The sequence below is a fragment of the Hyperolius riggenbachi genome, chromosome 9 (genome assembly GCF_040937935.1).
Source record: "Hyperolius riggenbachi isolate aHypRig1 chromosome 9, aHypRig1.pri, whole genome shotgun sequence".
NCBI classification, from domain to species: Eukaryota; Metazoa; Chordata; class Amphibia; order Anura; family Hyperoliidae; genus Hyperolius; species Hyperolius riggenbachi.
Window position 1 is genome coordinate 135,522,793 of NC_090654.1, and position 20,284 is coordinate 135,543,076.

Here is a 20,284-nt window from a genome sequence, read left to right on the forward strand (position 1 = left end):
GAATGGAGCTACTAGGATGCATAAGGGATAACCGATTGTCATTTGTCTTCTCTGAGGTCAGAGAACCTGACCGAGAATAGCTATTATTTACCAGCTGTTTACTTGAGTATATTACATTATTCTACTGCGACTCTCATCGCAACATTCTCGTGAAGAAAAATGAATTTCCTTCCTGAAGCAGGATAGCATGGTTTTACTTTCCTGTATCGTCATTTCCGCCGCGAACAGAGAAGGGCGGAGCGATTTCTAATGCAAGCTGACTACTAGGTGATCTATGACAAGATGGCGCACGCTAGGCTACAACATGGCGCCTGAAGAAGCAGAGACTTCCTGTTAGTATCAGTTTCCATGGAGTGAGGGGAAGTGTATGTTACTGTGACTACCAGTAAACAGGCGCTGCCTGATAAGCCTGGAGCCGACCACAGTGCAGATATGGTGAGGGAAAAGGGCTGTCATACTGACTTGTATGAATTCTATGTACTTCTTGTGCCACCTGTTCTGCTGTCCAACATGACTTCTACTGTGTACTCCTGTCCTAGTGCACTGTGCTATACTTATTGCACTGTCAATCTAATCTGTCTGTCTTTCTGTCTTATGTCTGCAACAGCTATCTCATCTCATGTATACTAATATATGCAAATCCCCATGTCCACCTCCCTAAAAAAAAAAACTTTTTGTGTTCAACCCCTTTTATTTGCAGCCTCATATAGATAGATTTCCTCTTCATGCCCTGCATCTGACCTGTTAAATCTACCTTTCAACCAGTTATGCTGGGAATACACCATACGTTTTTTTCAGCAGATAGATGGTTCGATAGATAATTTCTGACATGTACAATCCTATTTACGATTGTTTTTCTGATCGATTTCTTATAGAAGTGAATGGAAATAGATAAGAAAAGATAAGAGAATCGACTGGGAAATCGATCAGAAAAACAAATTGAAAATCGATCGAACAGAAAATCGACCGTAAAAACGCATCGTGTATTCCCAGCATAATACAACCAAATAATTCAATATGCTGAGTCACTTTGGGATTCAGTGACCTGAATGGTAAAAATATAGTGCCTTATTCTTTACCTGCTCTAGTATTGAGATTTCTCCCTTCAATCCAGTTTATTCCTGTCCTTCCTGTTGCATTTTCCTGTTCTAAAAGAAGAAAATTGAAGCCTCATAATAGCTGTGACAGGTGAACAGACTAGCAAACTGAGGGCACAAAAGATTGAGTCTCCAGCATCCACCGATTACTGAAATATAGTCATTTTTGGGTGGAATGACCCTATGAAAGGCAAATGCAAATGTACTATGAAGCGTCACTATGTGGATTTCAAACATCCACTTGGTTGCTGAGAATAATAGAATTCTTATGGCACATAGCCATGTTTAATGTTAACCTAGTAAAAACTTCAGAATCTTTACTCTAGTCACCACTATTCGTAAATGTTGTTGCTCTGCCAAATCAATCTACCAATATGTGGCTAACATGAAAGGATGTACACACTTGCAATTTGCATATAATGCTATTCTATGGCAAATCAAAAATGCATGCACATTTTCTAATAATGTATTATTTTCACTTGTTGGATATAGTTTTATTAAAAATGCAAAATGGAAATCATGGTTTTCCACACAGACACTTTACTCCAGGGGCGTAACAATAGACCCTGCAAGGGAGGCAGTCACAGGGGGACCCAAAAGCCGCAGGGGGCCCCATGGCGGGAGAAGTTTCTTTTCCCTGTCCTGAGAGATTGACTAAGGGCACGGACTGAAAAAGCTTTCTGCTCTCTGCATCTGCTCAGCCACTGATAAGGAATCATACAAAGTTTTGCAGACACAGATTTGTCGACAATCCCTATTCAGTGTGCAGCAGGCCTTTGTGTACAGTGCCCAGCCCCCAACCTCTTTACCCCACCCCAAGTGCTCTGTACTGTAGTGATGCTGGGGAAATCTGCAGAGCCAGTTCTGCTCCATCATAGATGGACAAAGTAAGGGTAATAAGCTGAGGCTGGGAGCACAAGTCTGTCGGTTTTCTATATGCGTTTTCTGCACACCATGGGCTTGATTCACTAAACCGTGATAACTTAAATATCACACCTTATCAAATATCACACCTTATGAAAAGATATCACACCTTATCAAAGATATCACACCTTATCAAAGTTAACACGCCTTATCAGAGTAGCATAGCAAGCACTACAAACTTATGCCTGCTAATTGGCAATGGCACTCGTCCTGCCCAGAGCCCCTGCGATTTTCACGTGCAATCGTTGCAATTGCGCGCAAAAATTCTGGCGCCAGAAAATCCTGACATGCCACATCTGAGCATGGCTATGGCCATGTTTAGATGTGGTTCCATGTGGCGGACCGCCTATTCACAGCCAGTACCAAGTGCTAGAAAGGAGCAGCTGACAGGTGGTAAATTCACTGCCTTCAGCCTCCTGTGTGAAAGAGGCCTTAGGCTCCCTGCACACTGCAAATCCATTTTGCGATTCCAATTCCGATTTTCAATTCCGATTTTCCCTGAATGCAATCAACAGAAAAACGGAGGAAAAAACGCAGCATACAGTAACGATTAAAAATCGGAATTGGAATCTCATGCAGTGTGCAGGGAGCCTTACACTGTATGTTTCCTAATCGGCTTGTGCTTATTCAATACATCAGTTGTTCCCATCTTTAGTAATAGGTGTCATTAACCCTCTGCATGCCACTATGTCTTTTCAGCCTGATAGTGTGGTGGGCTCGATCAGCTCCGGCTCTCATGGATCCCACCGGTCAAAAGCCTGGAAGTATCGGACTAAGGCTTTAAGTTCAGAAATAGACGAGAGCTTGTTTGGAACAAAGGTGAGGCTACCTATCTCCAGTGATGGCACTCTGGATTGCAATCTCTGGATGGCAATTTTTTTTTTTTTCTGGTTTGACTTGATGGACGAATGTCTTTTTTCAACCAAACTAACTATTGGTGATGTACAAATGCTGAAATTTAAACTTCGGTTTCAAATATGGGCAGCACGGTGGTGTAGTGGTTAGCGCTCTCGCTTTGCATCGCTGGGTCCCCAGGCTGAATCCCAGCCAGGTCAACATCTGCAGTGAGATTGTATGTTCTCCCCGTGTCTGTGTGGGATTCCTCTGGGCACTCCGGTTTCCTCCCACATCCCAAAAACATACAGATAAGTTAATTGGCCTCCCCTAAAATTGGCCCTAGACTAAAATATACATGCAGTACACAATACATACATAGATATATGACTATGGTAGGGACTAGATTGTGAGCTCCTTTGAGGGACAGTTAGTGACAAGACTATATATACTCTGTACAGCGCTGCAGAAGATGTCGGTGCTATATAAATACTAAATAATAATAATAAAAATACAAATGTTTATATTGCCCGCTAACAGGGAAGATGGCGAGGAGAAATAAGCCATGCAAACAATAATCTGTTAGTGGTGGTGTTATTCTCTGCCAGTCTCATGTTTCGCCATTCTCCTGTGCAGGCATGCAGGTATTTTGGTAACGTTAGGTACTGGAGAACATTATATGGCATAAAATATGGAATATGGCACAAAATATGTGGGGCACTTTATACATTATTAATAATGATAAGAGACAGATAGGGAACAGAACGCTATTCTTGCTTTTTTTTTCTTTTTCTTCAATTATGACAAATTCAAGTTATTTAGTTGGTTCATGATTAGACCACACCCACTGATACATCTTGCCCTACCCCAATGCCATGTTGCCACTGTAACGATATTAAAGTCTGGAAGAATTTTATGTCTCTCACCATAGCAACATTACACTAGGCGGTTCAAGCAATTTGACAAAACAATCTATATTATTTGTTCATACTGTAGGCAGATAATACCATTCAAAGTGGCACACTGATCTATTCTACTGTATTTTAATAGATTTCCAAAACTGCTGATTTTAAATGCAGCATTTTACTGCTAAGTGCTTTCCAACAGTGCCATAGACAGCAACAAATAAGGTATTTTTTTTTTTGTATCGTGAGGAAACTTTAGAACCCTGACAACTTTTTCAAGGTTTCCTCCACTTCCTGTTCCCAGGGCCACTGGGGTTCATGTGGAGTTGCAAAGAGGTTCCTGAAGTAAGATGTGAGGGAAATTCACCATAGTGAATGCAGAAAGCAGCAAAAAAAGCTTCTAATCTTCACACTATTCAGTACTAGAATATTTTTTTTTATCATTTCATCGTTTTTTCAGAGTGTTGAAGATAATATTTGCTCATTTAAATTCTGGTGAAAAAAAATAATACAGAACATGTCTATTTATTCATCAGGAACAACCTGCAAATGACAACAGTCCTTTTGTGCAGAAGACAGAGTTTGGACATCGGAAGGCCAAGTCTGCGCCAAGCAGAGGCCACAAACCGGAGACCATCCAAATTATTACCAGTGACCTCATCCGAGATCTGGTGTATGTTTTACACAGAATTAGTTTACAAATCTTGTACACCCTTAGAAGCTCACTTTAGTAAATATATTTGTTTAACTGCTCTTCCTTCTAGGGTGCCCTCTGAGGACCCCTCTGGCCTCTCCATAATAATGTCACCCCAGGATTTCATTCGCATCAAGTATGCAGCTCGGGTCCGCACCAAGGAGGAGCGTCAGATGGCGATGCAGATCTTTAAAGAGGAGAAGGAAGCTGCCATTGTAAGAGCAACAGTTAACAACTGATAGTTTATTTCTGATTTTTAGAATTTAATGTATTGTTTAATTTACTCTACTTTTAACTAAGGGAAAAGTGGGAAAAATTGACGGTGGGCTGTCATTACTAGGGCACCAAAATAGCTAGAAACAGCCGTGACTGTGAGAGAGAAACAGAGAAAGCACCCAATGCAGGAATATCTCATCATTGTAGGTGGGAAGGAGACACAAGCTACTGCAGGGAGATCTCATCATTGTGCCTGGTAGGGAGATTCCGTTGATGAGGCTGGTAGTCAGATGTATAGAGATTGGCAACATAAAGCAATGAACAAAAACAGGAACAAGGCAGCAAACTAGGTCACCACAAGAATCAGATGGGAATTCAGGTAAACAGAACTGAGCTGAATAATTCAGCACTGGACAGTTTCCAAAGGGGCAGACTTAACACTGAAGGTGCCCCTATACTTACTAAAATTTCCCAGCAGATTTGATAATTATGATATAATCTGCCAGAGTTCGATGCCACAACATAGCTACCTGATTGTAGTTTCTGCATGGCCATCTGCAAGTGTATAGCCAACTTTAGACTGCCGGCATATTTTTAAAAACCTACACGCCAATGCCAGCTATGTTTGAGTTGTGTTTTTGAAAGTCTTGCTCAAATCTACATATATGCAAGTTCACATGGAAGCAGGAGATTTGGGCGCATGAGACAAGTGGACAAAAAGGGCGCCCCATTCACTCCCATTATAAATATCGTTTAATGGGCGCCGAACAGGGAAAAAAAGGCGCCGGAGATTATTAACGTTTTACAAACGGCGCCCAGAGATTTTTAAGGTTTTATAACTGTGCTTGTGATGATTTAACTTTACAAAATGAGCCCGTGACGAATAACGTTTATAAAGATACTAAATCACTATTTCTAAAACATTTCTAAAACATTATTATCCACCCAAAAAAATTATTTACATTTTTTTATTTAAATTTTTTATTTATTAATGTTTGTAAAACATTATTATCCATAGGGGGTCTTAGGTTTAGGCACCAACAGGGGGGTCTTAGGTTTAGGCACCAACAGGGGGTCTTAGGTTTAGGCACCACCAGGGGGGGTCTTAGGTTTAGGCACCAACAGGGGGGTTTTAGGTTTAGGCACCAACAGGGGGTCTTAGGTTTAGGCACCACCAGGGGGGTCTTAGGTTTAGGCACCACCAGGGGGGTCTTAGGTTTAGGCACCACCAGGGGGGTCTTAGGTTTATGCACCACCAGGGGGTCTAGGGGTTAGGGATAGGTACAGGGAGGGTTTTTAACAAACGTAAATATAAGTTTCAGTTTAGAAACAGGGAAGATTAACGTTTTAAGAATTGCCGATCTCATACACATTATTTAATGATTTATAAATTCTTAAAACACTATTTGTAAACGAAATTCTACACAATATTTTTATAAACGATAATACTGCTTATCGTTTACACCACGCGCCCTTTTTTCCCGAAGCCCTTTTTTGATGTACGCAGTTCACATTAGCCAGTAGGGATTGTCATTGTGGTTTTGCAGGCAATAATCATGCAGCATCTTGCACAGCAGTCATGCAAAAGCAAGTCTTGGATGATAGGCAGTTTCCTCAGTAATCATGCAACAGCTTGCACAGGAAGCATAGGTCTCACCAGTTAATGCAGGTACAGTACTTCTAGTATGCTCCTCTGTCCACATTTCTGTGCAGCCTGGATGACACTGTAGCTTTGCAGCCATACACAAGCAAGTCACAGATGACAGGCAATTCCCTTAGTAATCAGGCAGCAGCTTCCACATTGGTCTTACCAGCTGGTGCTTTTGAGGTAATCCACGCAAGCCCATAGTGTGCAGATAGTGAGCAGGCTACAAGTGGCTGCCAGCCCGCCCACTGACCACTGATCATGGGTCTCCGACTGCTGTATGAGGCTTATACCCACCCTTTTCCACTATAGCTGAATACAGAATACCACTGGGGCAAGAAACATGTTTAATATAACGGAAATTCTATTATATCAGGGTTTACTATACCAGACGTTACTCCCATATACTTATAATGGTGCTTGGCTGAGACCTGGACATTTAGTTTACTATACCAGTTTTACTACAGGGTGGGCCATTTATATGGATACACCTTATCTATGGATACACCCCATATACCACACCATACCATCAATTTTTTTGTTCCAACAGTCTTGGAGGGATCTATCCAGTGTGGGTTAGTGTCAGACCAATAGCTGTGGTTTTGTTTGTTAACTTCACCATTCACATACAATGGTGTATGCATATAAATGGCCATATTAGGTGTATCCATATAAATGGCCCACCCTGTATATCAGAGTTTACTGTAACGAGATTATATTATACTATCAAAATTATTTTGAGTATTTTGTCGCTTGCTGGCTGTTTAAAAATGCATTTTATTGACCACAGTGAAAATATCACCCAGCAGAAAACTCAGGAGAAAATGTTAATTGCATATAGGCCTCTGCCTTTCATACTTTAAAGAGACGAAGAATAAATAGATTTATACATACCTGGGGCTTCCTCCAGCCCCATAAGCCTGGATCATTCCCACACCGCCTTTCTCCACTGCCTCTTTCCACCGGTACCGGGTCCCTCAATGCGTTCCCTCCATACTGTGCAGGTGCATGCGTAAAGAGACGGAGGGAGTCCCTGTGGATGCGGAAGTGACGGGACCCGGCACCGGCGGTTAGAGGCAGCGGAGAAAGCCCCAAGTAGGTATAAAATCTTTTTCCATTTTTAAGGTTCCACCCGTCTCTGGTTCCCATAGACCACAAACAAGTTTGCAGACAGGTGCTCTGGCTGAAGTCTGACTAGATTAGCTGCAAGTTTTTTTTCAGGTGTGTCATTCAGACACTACTACAGCCAGTATGTCAGCCTCCATGTTCCTCTCACTTTGAGTTTACTTTAGATCAAGTCTATTAGCACTAAAACCAAAATTTGAAATCCATATTTTTGCAATAGATTTTAAAGATTTTTCATTTGAATTAAGTTTTATACAGATTTGAGTGAGACTGATGGAACAGTTTCTTAATTTGTTTGCACCTAGGAAGCTGTTAATGAACGCAAGAACTACATGAAGCAAAAGGAGATGTCGCGGAAGAAGAATGAGAAGCTGAGTGATCTGGAGGAAGAAGCCCAAAAGAGGGCACAGCATCTCTTGCAAAGAGCCAACACCATGCGCATGGAACAAGAGGATGAGATCAAAAAGCTTAATGAGGTAAGTTACCACCTATTACACTTAAAGGGAAGCTAAACTGATGAGTTGAATGTGAAGTGGAAATACTCTTGTGAGATAATTAATTCTGTGTGTAGTATGGATGATAAATCGAACTTTAGTAACATGGAAATGAGTGTTTTATTTTAGTTTAATGACATAATTTTCAGGATTCGATCAGACCGTCACCGTAGATGTTTAGAATCCACACTCTGTCTCTCTGTTTCTCAGTTGTTTTAGCCTCTATTTACTCTTTAGGAAACTGGACTGAATTTGACAAAACAAGCTGTCCACAAGCTCTTTTGCATAGATAACACCTCAAGTTTTTTTGTTTTGTTTTTAACTTGCTGTACTGGAAAACGGAAATGGACTTCAGATAATTTTTTACTACGTCTAGTATTATACGCACCTATGTTTATCTCATCATGTCACTACAGGTATACTTTCATTTTTTCAGTAAAGTTTAGAAATTAACTTACTTGTATTTCTAACCAATCAGATGGTTCTTAATGCCAAGTGCCACGCCATCCGCGATGCTCAGATTTTAGAGAAGAAGGTTATTACAAAAGAGATGGAGGATGAGTTGAAGCGCCTGGATCAGATGATGGAAGTGGAGCGGCAAAAAGCCATCAGATTGCAGGAGGAGATAGAAGAGAATAGGAAACAGGAGAAGATCAGGTAGACAAAACTGCCTCTCACACAAAACCCTGTTACAGAGTACCCAGTAAGCTCAAGGTGAACTAGAATCATTAAGAGTTTGTAAGGGACCTAAAGGAGCCGAAAAGCCCCCTTACTAAACAGCTGTACTAAATATACCGTACATTTGCCATCTTATAATAGAAGATAATTTAAATTATTCAGCTTTATGTCAACAAGAAAGATCTCCCATGATGCACCACTAATGTATATGCAAATCATTCTTTTATGTCCAGAAACATTAGACACACACCCTGAGACGTTAAAGTGCTCAGTGGGCTTATATGGCCTATTCAGTTTACAGAGCCATACTAATTCAACGCCCATATGGCTGTTTCCGACTTCCTCAGTACATGGATTAATATGGCTCTATGAGGTAGAACTTAGGCAACAACTGTTACAGATTACCCAGTTAACTAGGAGTTTTAAGAAGGCAAGTTTATATTTAAAATAGTTTTTTTGGGGGGTTCCTTTTCATCACTTGCAAACTCCTGGAAGTGTGGCTCACATTTTGTGGCGTGCCATGTTCATCATATAAATGTATGACATTAGCCAGAGGCGGACATAGGCCCGTGCAGGCCGTGCAACTGCACAGGGGCCCCACCTCCTCTGGGGCCCATGCAGCTGCACCGGAACAGGATCATCCACAAGGCAACATAGGTAGGTGCCTGGGGCCTAGTGGGTGTCAAGAGGCCCAACTGCCATCTTTTTTGACCCACTCTCTTCTTAGCTTACCATAAAAACTATCATAGGGGACTGAAGAAACTTAACTTACCTTGGGCCCCCATTAACCTCCTTGGCGGTAACCCCGTGTGTGACACGGGGTAAGCCGCCGGAGGGTGCCGCTCAGGCCCTGCTGGGCCGATTTACTTCATTTTTTTTTTGCTGGACGCAGCTAGCACTTTGCTAGCTGCGCCAGCACCCCGATCGCCGCCGCCGCGCGCCCGATCGCCGCTATCCGGTGCGGCGCGCGCCCCCCCCCCCCCCCCCAGACCCCGAGCGCTGCCTGGCCAATCAGTGCCAGGCAGCGCCGAGGGGTGGATCGGGTCTCCCAATGACGTCCCGACGTCGCTGACGTCGGTGACGTCGCTGACGTCGGTGACGTCATTCCGCCCCGTCGCCATGGCGACGGGGGAAGCCCTCCAGGAAATCCCGTTCTTTGAACGGGATTTCCTGAACGGGATTTCCTGATCGCCTATCGCCGGAGGCGATCGGCGGGGCTGGGGGGATGCCGCTGAGCAGCGGCTATCATGTAGCGAGCCCTCGGCTCGCTACATGATTTAAAAAAAAAATAATTTAAAAAAAACTGCTGCGCTGCCCCCTGGCGGTATTTTTCATACCGCCAAGGGGGTTAAGACCCTATCGTTCTCTGAGCTGCACCACAGTCAGGGCCAGATTATCCTCTAGGTTCATGTATGCATCAGGACCCAGTCAGTACAAAAGCTGCCTCTCTCTTCCTGTATCACTCCACTTTATGTAGTTGTCTTTCCATCCATGTCCTTTCCCCCATGTGGTCGTCTGTCATTTTAACTATGTACTTTTATGTCCTTAAAGCGGATCCGAGATGAAAAATTAACTATAACAAGTAAATTGTCTATATATCTTATCTTGGGCTTGATTCACAAAACTGTGCTAACTGTTAGCATGGCTGTTAGCATGGCTTTGCGTGCGTTTTTAGCACGTTATCGCTCAAAAACAGGTTATTGCGTGTAAAAATTTGCGTTTGTGCATTAACAGAATTTTTAGTGTGTTAACGTTCACATTCACGCGATAACGCACATTTATCTCGAGAACGCGAGCATCAACGTACAAAAAAATTGCTTGAATGCGCAAACGGAGTTTTCTGCGCACGATAACCGTTATCACGCGATATTTCGCACAAAGCACTTTTCACAGCGTGCTAACAGTTAGCACCGTTTTGTGAATCAAGCCCCTAAAGTTTAGATAGTTTACACAGCAAATGTAGCTGTAAACAGCTTCAACAGTTTATGATTATTTATTCCTGTGATACAATGAGGACAGCCATGTTCTGTTTGTCACATTACACACAGGCAAGCTGATAGCATTTCCAGACCTCAACCTGTGACAAATTCAGTCCCCTCCCCTCCTCCTCCCTCCTTCCCTCTGCCTCTGAAATCTCTGGCTAGTAACCTCCTCCTCCTCCTGCCCAGACTGAGCTCCCATAAGCCCTTGCTACAGTGCCAAGGCACTCTGAAAAAGCTGTGGGCAAGGCTTGTTTAGTTTATAGGGAATTAGAGTATTAAAACAAAAATACTATATGTAAAGAACACAATTATGAAATGAGTAAACGTTTATCTCGAATCCACTTTAACAATTTTTGGATCCACCCATGCTCTGTTATGACCACATCCACTCGTATTGGGGCCCACTCCATTTATTTTGCACAGGGGCCCACTGCTGGCTTTGTCTGCCACTGACATCAGCCTCAAACCACCCATAATTTATTATTATTATTATTTATTAGATTTATATAGCGCCAACATATTACACAGCGATGTACAACCATTTAGTAATGCAATTACTGGTATAATACATTATTGATTTTACTCCCCTGAAGAGGAAAGGATATGCAGACAGCAATGATCTGGCCTGACTAAAGATCACAGATGCGTACATTTTAACACAGGGAAAAGCAGCAGTGTCGGGAGGATTAAGGGCCCTTTTCCACTAGCGCGTTTGCGCTAGCTGAATCGCAAAACCGCAAACCGCTAGCGATTTTACAATCGCTACGGTTTGCTTTTTAACATAGGAATCGCGGTAGGTCATTTCCACTACCGCGATTCGTTTTTTACTTGATCGCGCCGCGGAGCGACTTTTGCCGCGATTTTGCTATGCAGTGCATAGCATAGCAAAATCGTGGCCGCAAACGTCGGGAAAACGGCGGAATTGCGATTCAGCAATCGCTAGCGTTCAGCGCGAACGCTAGCGACTGCTAGTGGAAAAGGGCCCTAAGTGAGAGACATGTAGAACCTGTCAGAATACTGTTTTATACTGTATACATTAAACAGGGATGTGGAGAAGTGTTTATAAATATTACACAGCCAATGGGGGTTTTTGATCTGTATTGAGACATAATTGGTAGTGCTTTGTAACTGAGTAGTCAGTCTGGGCCTATTTTTTTATATATATAAATTTCCTCACCCTTTGAAGAGACTTTACTGTAGATGTCAGGCGTGCTGCTGGGAGTTCTGAGAGCCTATCCCTATTGTGTATTTAGTGTTTTTAAAGCTATCCTTTATAGATCAAATGTTTTACTAGTTTGTCATTTGTTACAGTAAATAAAATAATAGAGAATTCTACATAAGCTTGGTAGAAGAAAAACTCATCACATGACATCATTACAATATCAGCAGCTTTAAATGAAACCTGGATTCCAAAGAGCCAGGGTTGACTTCGGAATGTATAAGTGGTCCATAACTATTGTTAATTACTTTTCTGGACCTCAGTGAAGTTATGTTGAGCTAGCCATTCAGAGAGGGGTAGACATAGGCCCACCGTTAGGAGATTATGACTGCAATAGGAATGAACACCAACATGCTTATGGTCAATATTTGGGTAACTATGTCATTTAAATCAGTAGAACTTCAGCATTGTTGCTGCTGTGTATTTTGTATGCATTGGGCCGCTTCCCTTATTTGCTTGAATGAGACAAGACAAAAGTGGTAGCATTTTGTTTGGTTGCATCTGGTAAATGTGATTGATTTCCTCCTTACTGTAGAGGAAAGCTACACATCATCCATCAGATGAAAGAAAATGAAGAGGCCAGACTTCTCCAGGAAGAGCAGAGGGAGCAGGAAGCCCAACAGATGCTTCAGTTCCTGGATGAGCTGCAGATGGAAGATTACAAGGTGACAGAGCACAGAAAAGAGTCCCTGGTGGCTGCTGTAGCAAAATGCACATTTTGGATTTTCTTGTAAAATTCAAGCTTAGCTCCACCCTTGAGCCAAGAAGAAGATCCACACTCAAGGGATATGCTGACTCATTCAGTAAATCAACAGTGTGTAGTCTTTCAATTGCGCTCCCCTCTTATCACCCTCCCCTCTATATCAAGGCCTGCTGCAACTCAAAAAACAGGTGCTACATGTACATCTCAAATGTTCAAACAGTACGTAGAGTGCGCTACCCCTTCCCAATGTTCAATTACTACAAAAAAGTCCTTTTTTTGGCACGTCCTTCACTGTTTAACATCCAGTGTCCAGGTACTCCAAACGTATTCACCCGTTGATGGTGCAATTCACATATGTAAAAAGAGAAAGAGAAACAGACAAGAAATCATAGTGCAATCCGTTTATATCGAAACCATGTAGGGACCTCCACCCTATGGGGTCCAGTTGTGTGACTTCTATAGTGGGATCACCTCTATATCTGTGACCATTTAGCCAACAATTGGCACGCTCACCTTGCTGCCAGGCTGCCCAGCCCCACAGACAGCAACAGCACTTGAAGGGTTAACCGGTTCCTTTCCAGCGGTTAGTGATACATCCAATCTCAAACAAAGCAATGAGATACTATCATAGTGCAATCTTGTTTACACAGCAACTGAAATCATATAACAGTTCACTTCTATTGGTCTCCTGCTCACCCTTGATTACTGCTGTCCACACTCACAGACAGCTGTCCACGCTTATGGGTGTGCAATCTCAACCTCAATGATTACAGACAGATTCCACCTCCACAGTCTGATGGCAGGATCTTAGGCATATATCCATAAACTAAAAAGCTTCCAATAGTGTAAAATCCACGATTTATTGTATAAAAGTTAAGAGTTGTACTCACAAACATCAGATAAAAAGCGCATATAAGTTTAAAACACTCAAGGGACGTCTCCTCCTGCTGCTGGTCGCTTCCCTTCCAGGCTCCGCCCTACGCGTTACGTCATACGACTCATTAGGGGCTATTGGTTAGGAAGCGACCCAGCAGTCTCATATATTCCCATAGCTCATTTACATATTCCACACATGTGATTACTAAACAAGATCACTCCTAAAACCAGTCTATTCCTAAAACATTGTTTTCCTAAAACATTGTTCTCTATGCCTTTCAATCCTCCACCATCTTGTACTTACTTATACTCTATTAATTCCTGTTATACAGCGCCGATTCACGCCAAAATTCCCATGGGAATGCTGTCCTACACGTATGCCCCGGACTACATTACCCATATTGCCCAAATCTCGCATGCTCGCGAGACTAGGGACATATTACTGCACACCCAAATGTCCACCCGGAGGAACTACGTTACCCATATTCCCGAAATCTCGCACTCTCGCGAGACTTGGACGCCATATTACCCACCATAGCTCGCTGTCCCAAACTACATTACCCATACTTCCCAGAGTCTCGCGAGACCCTGGGGAGCAATACTCCACGACCGGACTGCATTGCCTAATGCGTCCGGGTTTCATGACAAAGACTGCATCTGTGGGGCTTGAACACGAGACCCATATGTTCTCACCACATCCCCAGGAACACATTTACTCCCAACCCATCACCGTCCACTATACTTCCTCCCCCCGCCCACTCCTATACATCCCTCATCCATAGTAAACCCACACAGTGCACTAACTATATGTGATCTCCTACCCATGTGGATAATCATATAAACATATAAACTCCCCGTGCAACTCATTTTACTATATCAATTATGCCATTATACCCATGTATTTATACCATACCCATGTATTTATACCATACACTGAAATATTTCACAATAATCTTTTACTCCTATCTACAGTGATATTAGTTATTATTTGCTCCCTCCTATGATATCAACATTATTTAGCTAACCCCACTATAATGTGATACTCTTATATATAAACAACACATAGTGAACATGTGTGCCAGCTGTTCAATTACATAACCACCAATTCTGTGTATTGTAACAGCCACCCCATAAACGGTCCACAACTAGTTAAATTAACATGCTTAATTAATTATTCATAACCTCCAACTCATTATATTAACCAACCTCAAATACCCCTAAAACAGTGCACCCCCATACCTTTTCTAAATAACTGGTTTGGCACATATTACTCATAATACCTCACCCACCACACACCATTGTATCGGTACATTGTGATTAGTACACATTATATAATCCTATCTCCCTTCCCCACTTTTGATTATTTTTATTTTTACTTTTTCTCAATAATCCTAACTAAATTATCATAGAGAACCACATCAGGTTCCCAAATTGTTAAAGAATAAACTTATTTTATAAAAAAAAAAATTGTAAAAAATATATTTAAATAGACATATTTTTAAATGATTGAGATTTTGTTTGAGATTGGATGTATCACTAACCGCTGGAAAGGAACCGGTTAAACTTTCAAGTGCTGTTGCTGTCTGTGGGGCTGGGCAGCCTGGCAGCAAGGTGAGCGTGCCAATTGTTGGCTAAATGGTCACAGATATAGAGGTGATCCCACTATAGAAGTCACACAACTGGACCCCATAGGGTGAAGGTCCCTACATGGTTTCGATATAAACGGATCGCACTATGATTTCTTGTCTGTTTCTCTTTTTACATATGTGAATTGCACCATCAACGGGTGAATACGTTTGGAGTACCTGGACACTGGATGTTAAACAGTGGAGGACGTGCCAAAAAAAGGACTTTTTTTGTAGTAATTGAACATTGGGAAGGGGTAGTGCACTCTATAAGTACTGTTTGAATAAATCACCAGTGTGCACATAAAGGAGCAGATATGTAATGAGTTTCATGTCAGAGAATGCTTACCTCTGATGTGAAACGTGTTAGTAATTTGCTCCTTTAGGTGTGCACTGTTGATTTATTGAATAAATCTCTGAGTCAGCATATCCCCTGTGTGCGGATCATCTTCTTGGTTATTAGTTGTGCTGAGGCTGGTGGCCTTTGATTCGAGCACCTTGTGGAGACTCTGTACAGCCCCGGAAGTCTGGGTGAGCTGAGGGATTGCCTTTCAGAACCAGAATAATTTATTTTGCCAAGTGCAAAGGAGGGGTTGTACCCGGACTTGGTTTTGACTTATACAGGTTCTGGAAGGGGGGGGGGGGGATAATGACAGAAAGCCAAGAGCCGAGGCTGCCATACTATGATGCCACCAGCCACACTTGGCAATCATCTGTTATCCCTAAGGAGACAAGGGGGGAGGGGGGGGGAAGGGAGGTGAAGTGTCAACAAAAGAAACTGGTGGTGATGTCTGACGCTGCTGAGGGTCCCTATTGCTGACATCTGGTATCTGGCAGTGCTGGCCAAGATGTTCCAGTTTAAAAGGTGCAGTAGTGTTTATTTCTGTGGTGGGTCTTGACGCCTGGACAGCATTCAGCAGGGCTAATCAACATAATCTGGCTGTCACAGAAGCGTCCGGCCATGGCGGCCCTTACTTCTGGATTAGTGGCTGGAATCATGGAGGAGCTGAACCAAAGGTGTACCTGTCTTTCTTGATTAGCTCCACCCTTTGCAGCTCTCAAGCCTTTCTATTGATCTTTGATTGTAATGAATGGCTCCATCAACAAGTTAATTTTACTATAAAGTTCAGCCCTACCGTAGATTTACATACAGTATCTAGCAGCTTAGTAGCTTAGTAGAGTACCTGTGTTACCTTTTGTCTCAAATGAGGCTTTGCAGATAAAAACATTTTCTAAAAATCTGGTCACATACCCTGGAGCAGGGCAGATTACAGCATCAACAGGCTGTGTAATTGTGTCTCCTGCTTTTTTGAGCTGTATCATGACATGGTTTGGACAGTAGGAGGGCAGGCACACACAGAGCTCTCTGAGATAACAGACCTATAAGTCTGTGATGCATGAATTAGATGGTATAAGGGCTCCCAAACATGAACTTTGATAGAGACATATTTTGCTAATCAAATCATTTCTACACAAAAATAATGATGCCTCTGAATAGCTGCAAAAAAGTCTAAAGCCAATTAAATTACCTCTCTTTCTTGTACAGTTAACTGAAGCATTAAGATCAAAGCTGATTTGCCGCATCCCTGCGGCAGAACAACTTTTCAGGTCGTAAATTTTGCAGCCCAGGGGAGGCAGAGCTTTGCGCAGTATCTCTGCCTCCTGTCCAGTCAATCTCTGCCGATCTCCGCTTCTCCCCGCCCCTCTCAGTGAAACAAAACTGAGAGGGGCTGGTAGAGGCGGAGATTGACCGGAGCAGAGGCAGAACTACTGCACAAAGCTCAGCCTTTTCCAGGAAGCAAAATTCTGCAATAGCAGAATTTTGCCCCGGGGACTTTGGGGGGATAAATACCTTGTTCTGCCACTGGAATGAGGCGAATCAGCTTTGATCTTAATGCTTAAGTTAAATGTACAAGAAAAATGGGTAATTTAATTTGCTTCAGACTATCTTTAACTACCTTACGACTGCTCCACGCCAATGGGCGTGGCAGTGGCGGCAGCCCCAGGACAGCCTAATGCCAATTGGCAACCTGCGCGCGCATCTCCTGCTTCGGGGGCGGAGCTCTGCCCCGCCTTCAGTCTCCGAGCGGTGCTCGTCGCTCGGGAGACTTTTAGACAGTGAAACCACCGTCTAATTACCATGTAATGCGCTGCGATCAGCAGCAGCGCTATACTGGGGACAGCCGTGTGTCACGGCTACCCCCTCCTGTGTCTTGGCAGTGATCGGCCGTCACAGGCTGATCACATGGATTGGCTGGCAGAGGGGGAGGGAGGGCAATATATAAAAATAAAAAAAATAGCAAAATGTATTAAAAAAACAAACATTTATTGAAAAATAAACAAACAAACATCCGGAGGCGATCTGACTCCACCAACAGAGAGCTCTGTTGGTGGGGAGAAAAGGAGGGGGAATCACTTGTGTGCTGTGTTGTGCGGCCCTGCAACTTGGCCTTAAAGCTGCAGTGGCCATTTTCACAAAAATTAGCCTGGTCTTTAGGGGGGGGGGGGGGGGGGTGTTCACTGTGGTCCTCAAGTGGTTTTTAAAAAAGATTTTGGTTTCACGCTGGGATTTAACTTCCATTTTGACTTTGTCTCCCTCCATCTCTGAAGCTAGTGATCATTTTGGCATGCAGATCAGTGGGCCTCTGTTTTATGTGCAATTTTTCACTATACGCTCCGTTTATGTTGCTCAGCACTGTGACAGGTTTGCTTTGGGTTACAATTGAGAACTATGCATGATATCACTTTGTCCTTCTGTCAGGATATGGATAGGAAGAGGAGGGAGCAGCTGGAAATTCAGGCAGAGATCAAGCTAATCAATGCCGAGAATGAGAAAAAGAAGATTGCGCAGAAGGAGCAGGAGCGGCTGGCGGAGCTGCGGGTGCTGGAATACACCAAACAGAAGATGGTAAATGGCAACTGCATAACTACTGGGGAAGCAGGCTTCACAGCTGCTGGGGAAACGGTGTTATGGCGACTGCAGCTGTTATAGCAGAGTATAGTTGTCACACTTGTTACTGGGAAGGAGGTAATGGGGAGAATGGTGGCTACACTTGTTAAGGGTGGGGATGGCAGGAAGAGGAGAATGGGGGCCACACTTGTAATAGGGAACAAATGGTGGCCACAACAGGTATGAGATGGTGTCACGAGGAAGGATGGCCACACTTGTTATGGGCGAGGTGTTGGCCACACTTGTAAAGGGGAGAATGGTGACTTCACTTGTTACTGGGGGGACTGGGGGAATGTGGGCCACAGTTGTTATGTGAGATAGGAGAGAGAGGTATGGTGGCCGTACTTACTATGGAGGGAAATGTGCAGTTTATGGTGAATCCACTTATTAGGGGGAATTGGAATTAAGGTGGTAACAGTTGTTATGAGGAAAATGGTGGTCACACTTGTGAAAGGGAGAAAGCTACAATTGTTTTATCTCCTGGGGAGGTTGAGAAGTAATGATGAGGGGCAGGGGGCATCAGAGTTTCACAAAGGGCCCCACAAATTGTAACTAAGTCCCTCTTAACCTGCCACTGTGAGCAGGTACAACAAGGAGCTCACAATGATTCTCCACAATGATAAATGTTAAAACAGACAGCAGGGCTACTGCTGTAAGTACAGTATTTGCCTCCTAGAGGCCCCCTAGGAGGGGCTTAGTTTGCAGGCAGGCTGGAGGAATGGGCATGCACACCATTACACTTTGATGCGGTGGATTTATCACAACCAGTTCAAAGAAAACTGGAGCAGGACTGGTGAAAAATGGAGCACACGTCCAATTTAAAGATTGTGATAGGTCACGCTTAGCAGCTGGACAGCTGCACCACTTGTACACCTGCTTAGCACCATGTGTTTTCCAATATTCTTTGCAGTGTTCTATAAGGTAAGACAATCACAGTAGCTCTATACTCACTGCATTAGCCCTGCTGTCCATTTTTACATTTTGTCTTTAAATGGCCTTAAAACCAAGTAAAAGATGCATATAGTGTGCACTGTTATTACGCTGGTGCATGTGGGGTCAGAGCAGCAGCACACAAATTGGTGCTGGCATGCCAGCGCTCCCCTACCTACCCACTGATGCCAGGTTAGGTCCTCACCCTACTGCAAGGAGGTAGAGACCCTCTGGAACCCTACCACAGCTGCACTCCTGCAATCACTCCTTCAATTTTTCCTCTCAGCACACCAGAATAAAAAGTCCTGAGACGTGGGTGATCACTTAATTAGATTGGAAAGGGTTAAAGTGTATGCGTAGTAGGAAGTAAATTGGACGTAGATCTCAATTGGCTCAGTATGGAAGCAGTTAATTTCTGTTGTCTATTTATTCTGCTTTCATTTCAGAGTACAATGAGTCATTGAACTGCTGGAATTTTAATGAAAAACTGGAAAAATTGGGGTGAAGCTTTTGAGTGGTAGTTGAAGTGATGGTCAGGCAGAAAAATACAAGTCCTGTATCCAGCAGTTTGTAGACAGCTACTGCAGGAGATAATGAAAATAATTACATGTAATACCAGGCTAAGGCATTTCACCCTGGTCACACTGAGAGCTAGACTGCCCCATTTCAGTGCCTACAAGCTCAATTTTAAAATGGGAGAGTTTCTTGTGGGTCCATGTATATGAAAGTATCAGTGTTAACATTTGCAGGCTCGGGAAGCAGAGTATGAAGCAGAGCAGCAGAAGATCAAGAAAGAAAAAGAGTTGGAAGTTGCTCGTCTCCGAGCATTACAGGAGAGAGCACACGACCACAGAGCAGAGCAGGTAGGTACTCCTAACAAATGCATTTGACACACTGGACTTTTCGGCAGGGTCAGCGCTACAAGTAAGGCAAAGGGGGCAAGATGAATCCTAGCTAAACGGTTTAGATAAGTGAGATAAGCTTCAAGCCCATCTTGTATGTATTCCCATAACTACAGGGTCACTTTAATTTATGGTTTAGATAACAGGCTTCAAGTTCATCTTGCATGCATACACCCAGTCCCCAGTGACGGCGCTTCCATTAAAGGACTTACGAGGCCAAATGACCAAAAAAAGTTAATTACCTGCATCATCTTTTAAGGCATGGAGGACGCCGTCCGCGCCCTCCGTGCCAATCCGCCCAGTCCCCCGCTCATTAGCCCCCCAGGCCGGCTCCCGACCCCACGGCCCGGGTCGGGCTCTCCTGCCTCTCCTAAAATGGCCACTTGATCTGGCCGCGGCTTCGCAGTCCACATAGCAAGTGCGGCTGTGCAGCTCTAGGGCCACCCCCGATCCACGCTACAGTAGCATGGATCGGGGGAGTTGGC

General features: G+C 43.4%; 1 protein-coding gene across 1 annotated transcript in view; it reads left to right on the plus strand.

Annotated features, from left to right (window-relative positions):
• Positions 1 to 236: 236 nt before the first annotated feature.
• The window catches only part of CFAP45 (cilia and flagella associated protein 45), a 31,007-nt gene continuing 10,959 nt past the window's right edge, over positions 237 to 20,284 (plus strand). Inside the window, exons 1-9 of the mRNA XM_068251710.1 lie at positions 237 to 435; positions 2,721 to 2,840; positions 4,297 to 4,433; positions 4,525 to 4,669; positions 7,746 to 7,916; positions 8,413 to 8,591; positions 12,349 to 12,478; positions 17,779 to 17,925; positions 19,647 to 19,760. Of these exons, the coding sequence (XP_068107811.1) occupies positions 433 to 435; positions 2,721 to 2,840; positions 4,297 to 4,433; positions 4,525 to 4,669; positions 7,746 to 7,916; positions 8,413 to 8,591; positions 12,349 to 12,478; positions 17,779 to 17,925; positions 19,647 to 19,760 (1,146 nt within the window). The 5' untranslated portion in view covers positions 237 to 432. The remainder of the gene's footprint in view (positions 436 to 2,720; positions 2,841 to 4,296; positions 4,434 to 4,524; positions 4,670 to 7,745; positions 7,917 to 8,412; positions 8,592 to 12,348; positions 12,479 to 17,778; positions 17,926 to 19,646; positions 19,761 to 20,284) is intronic.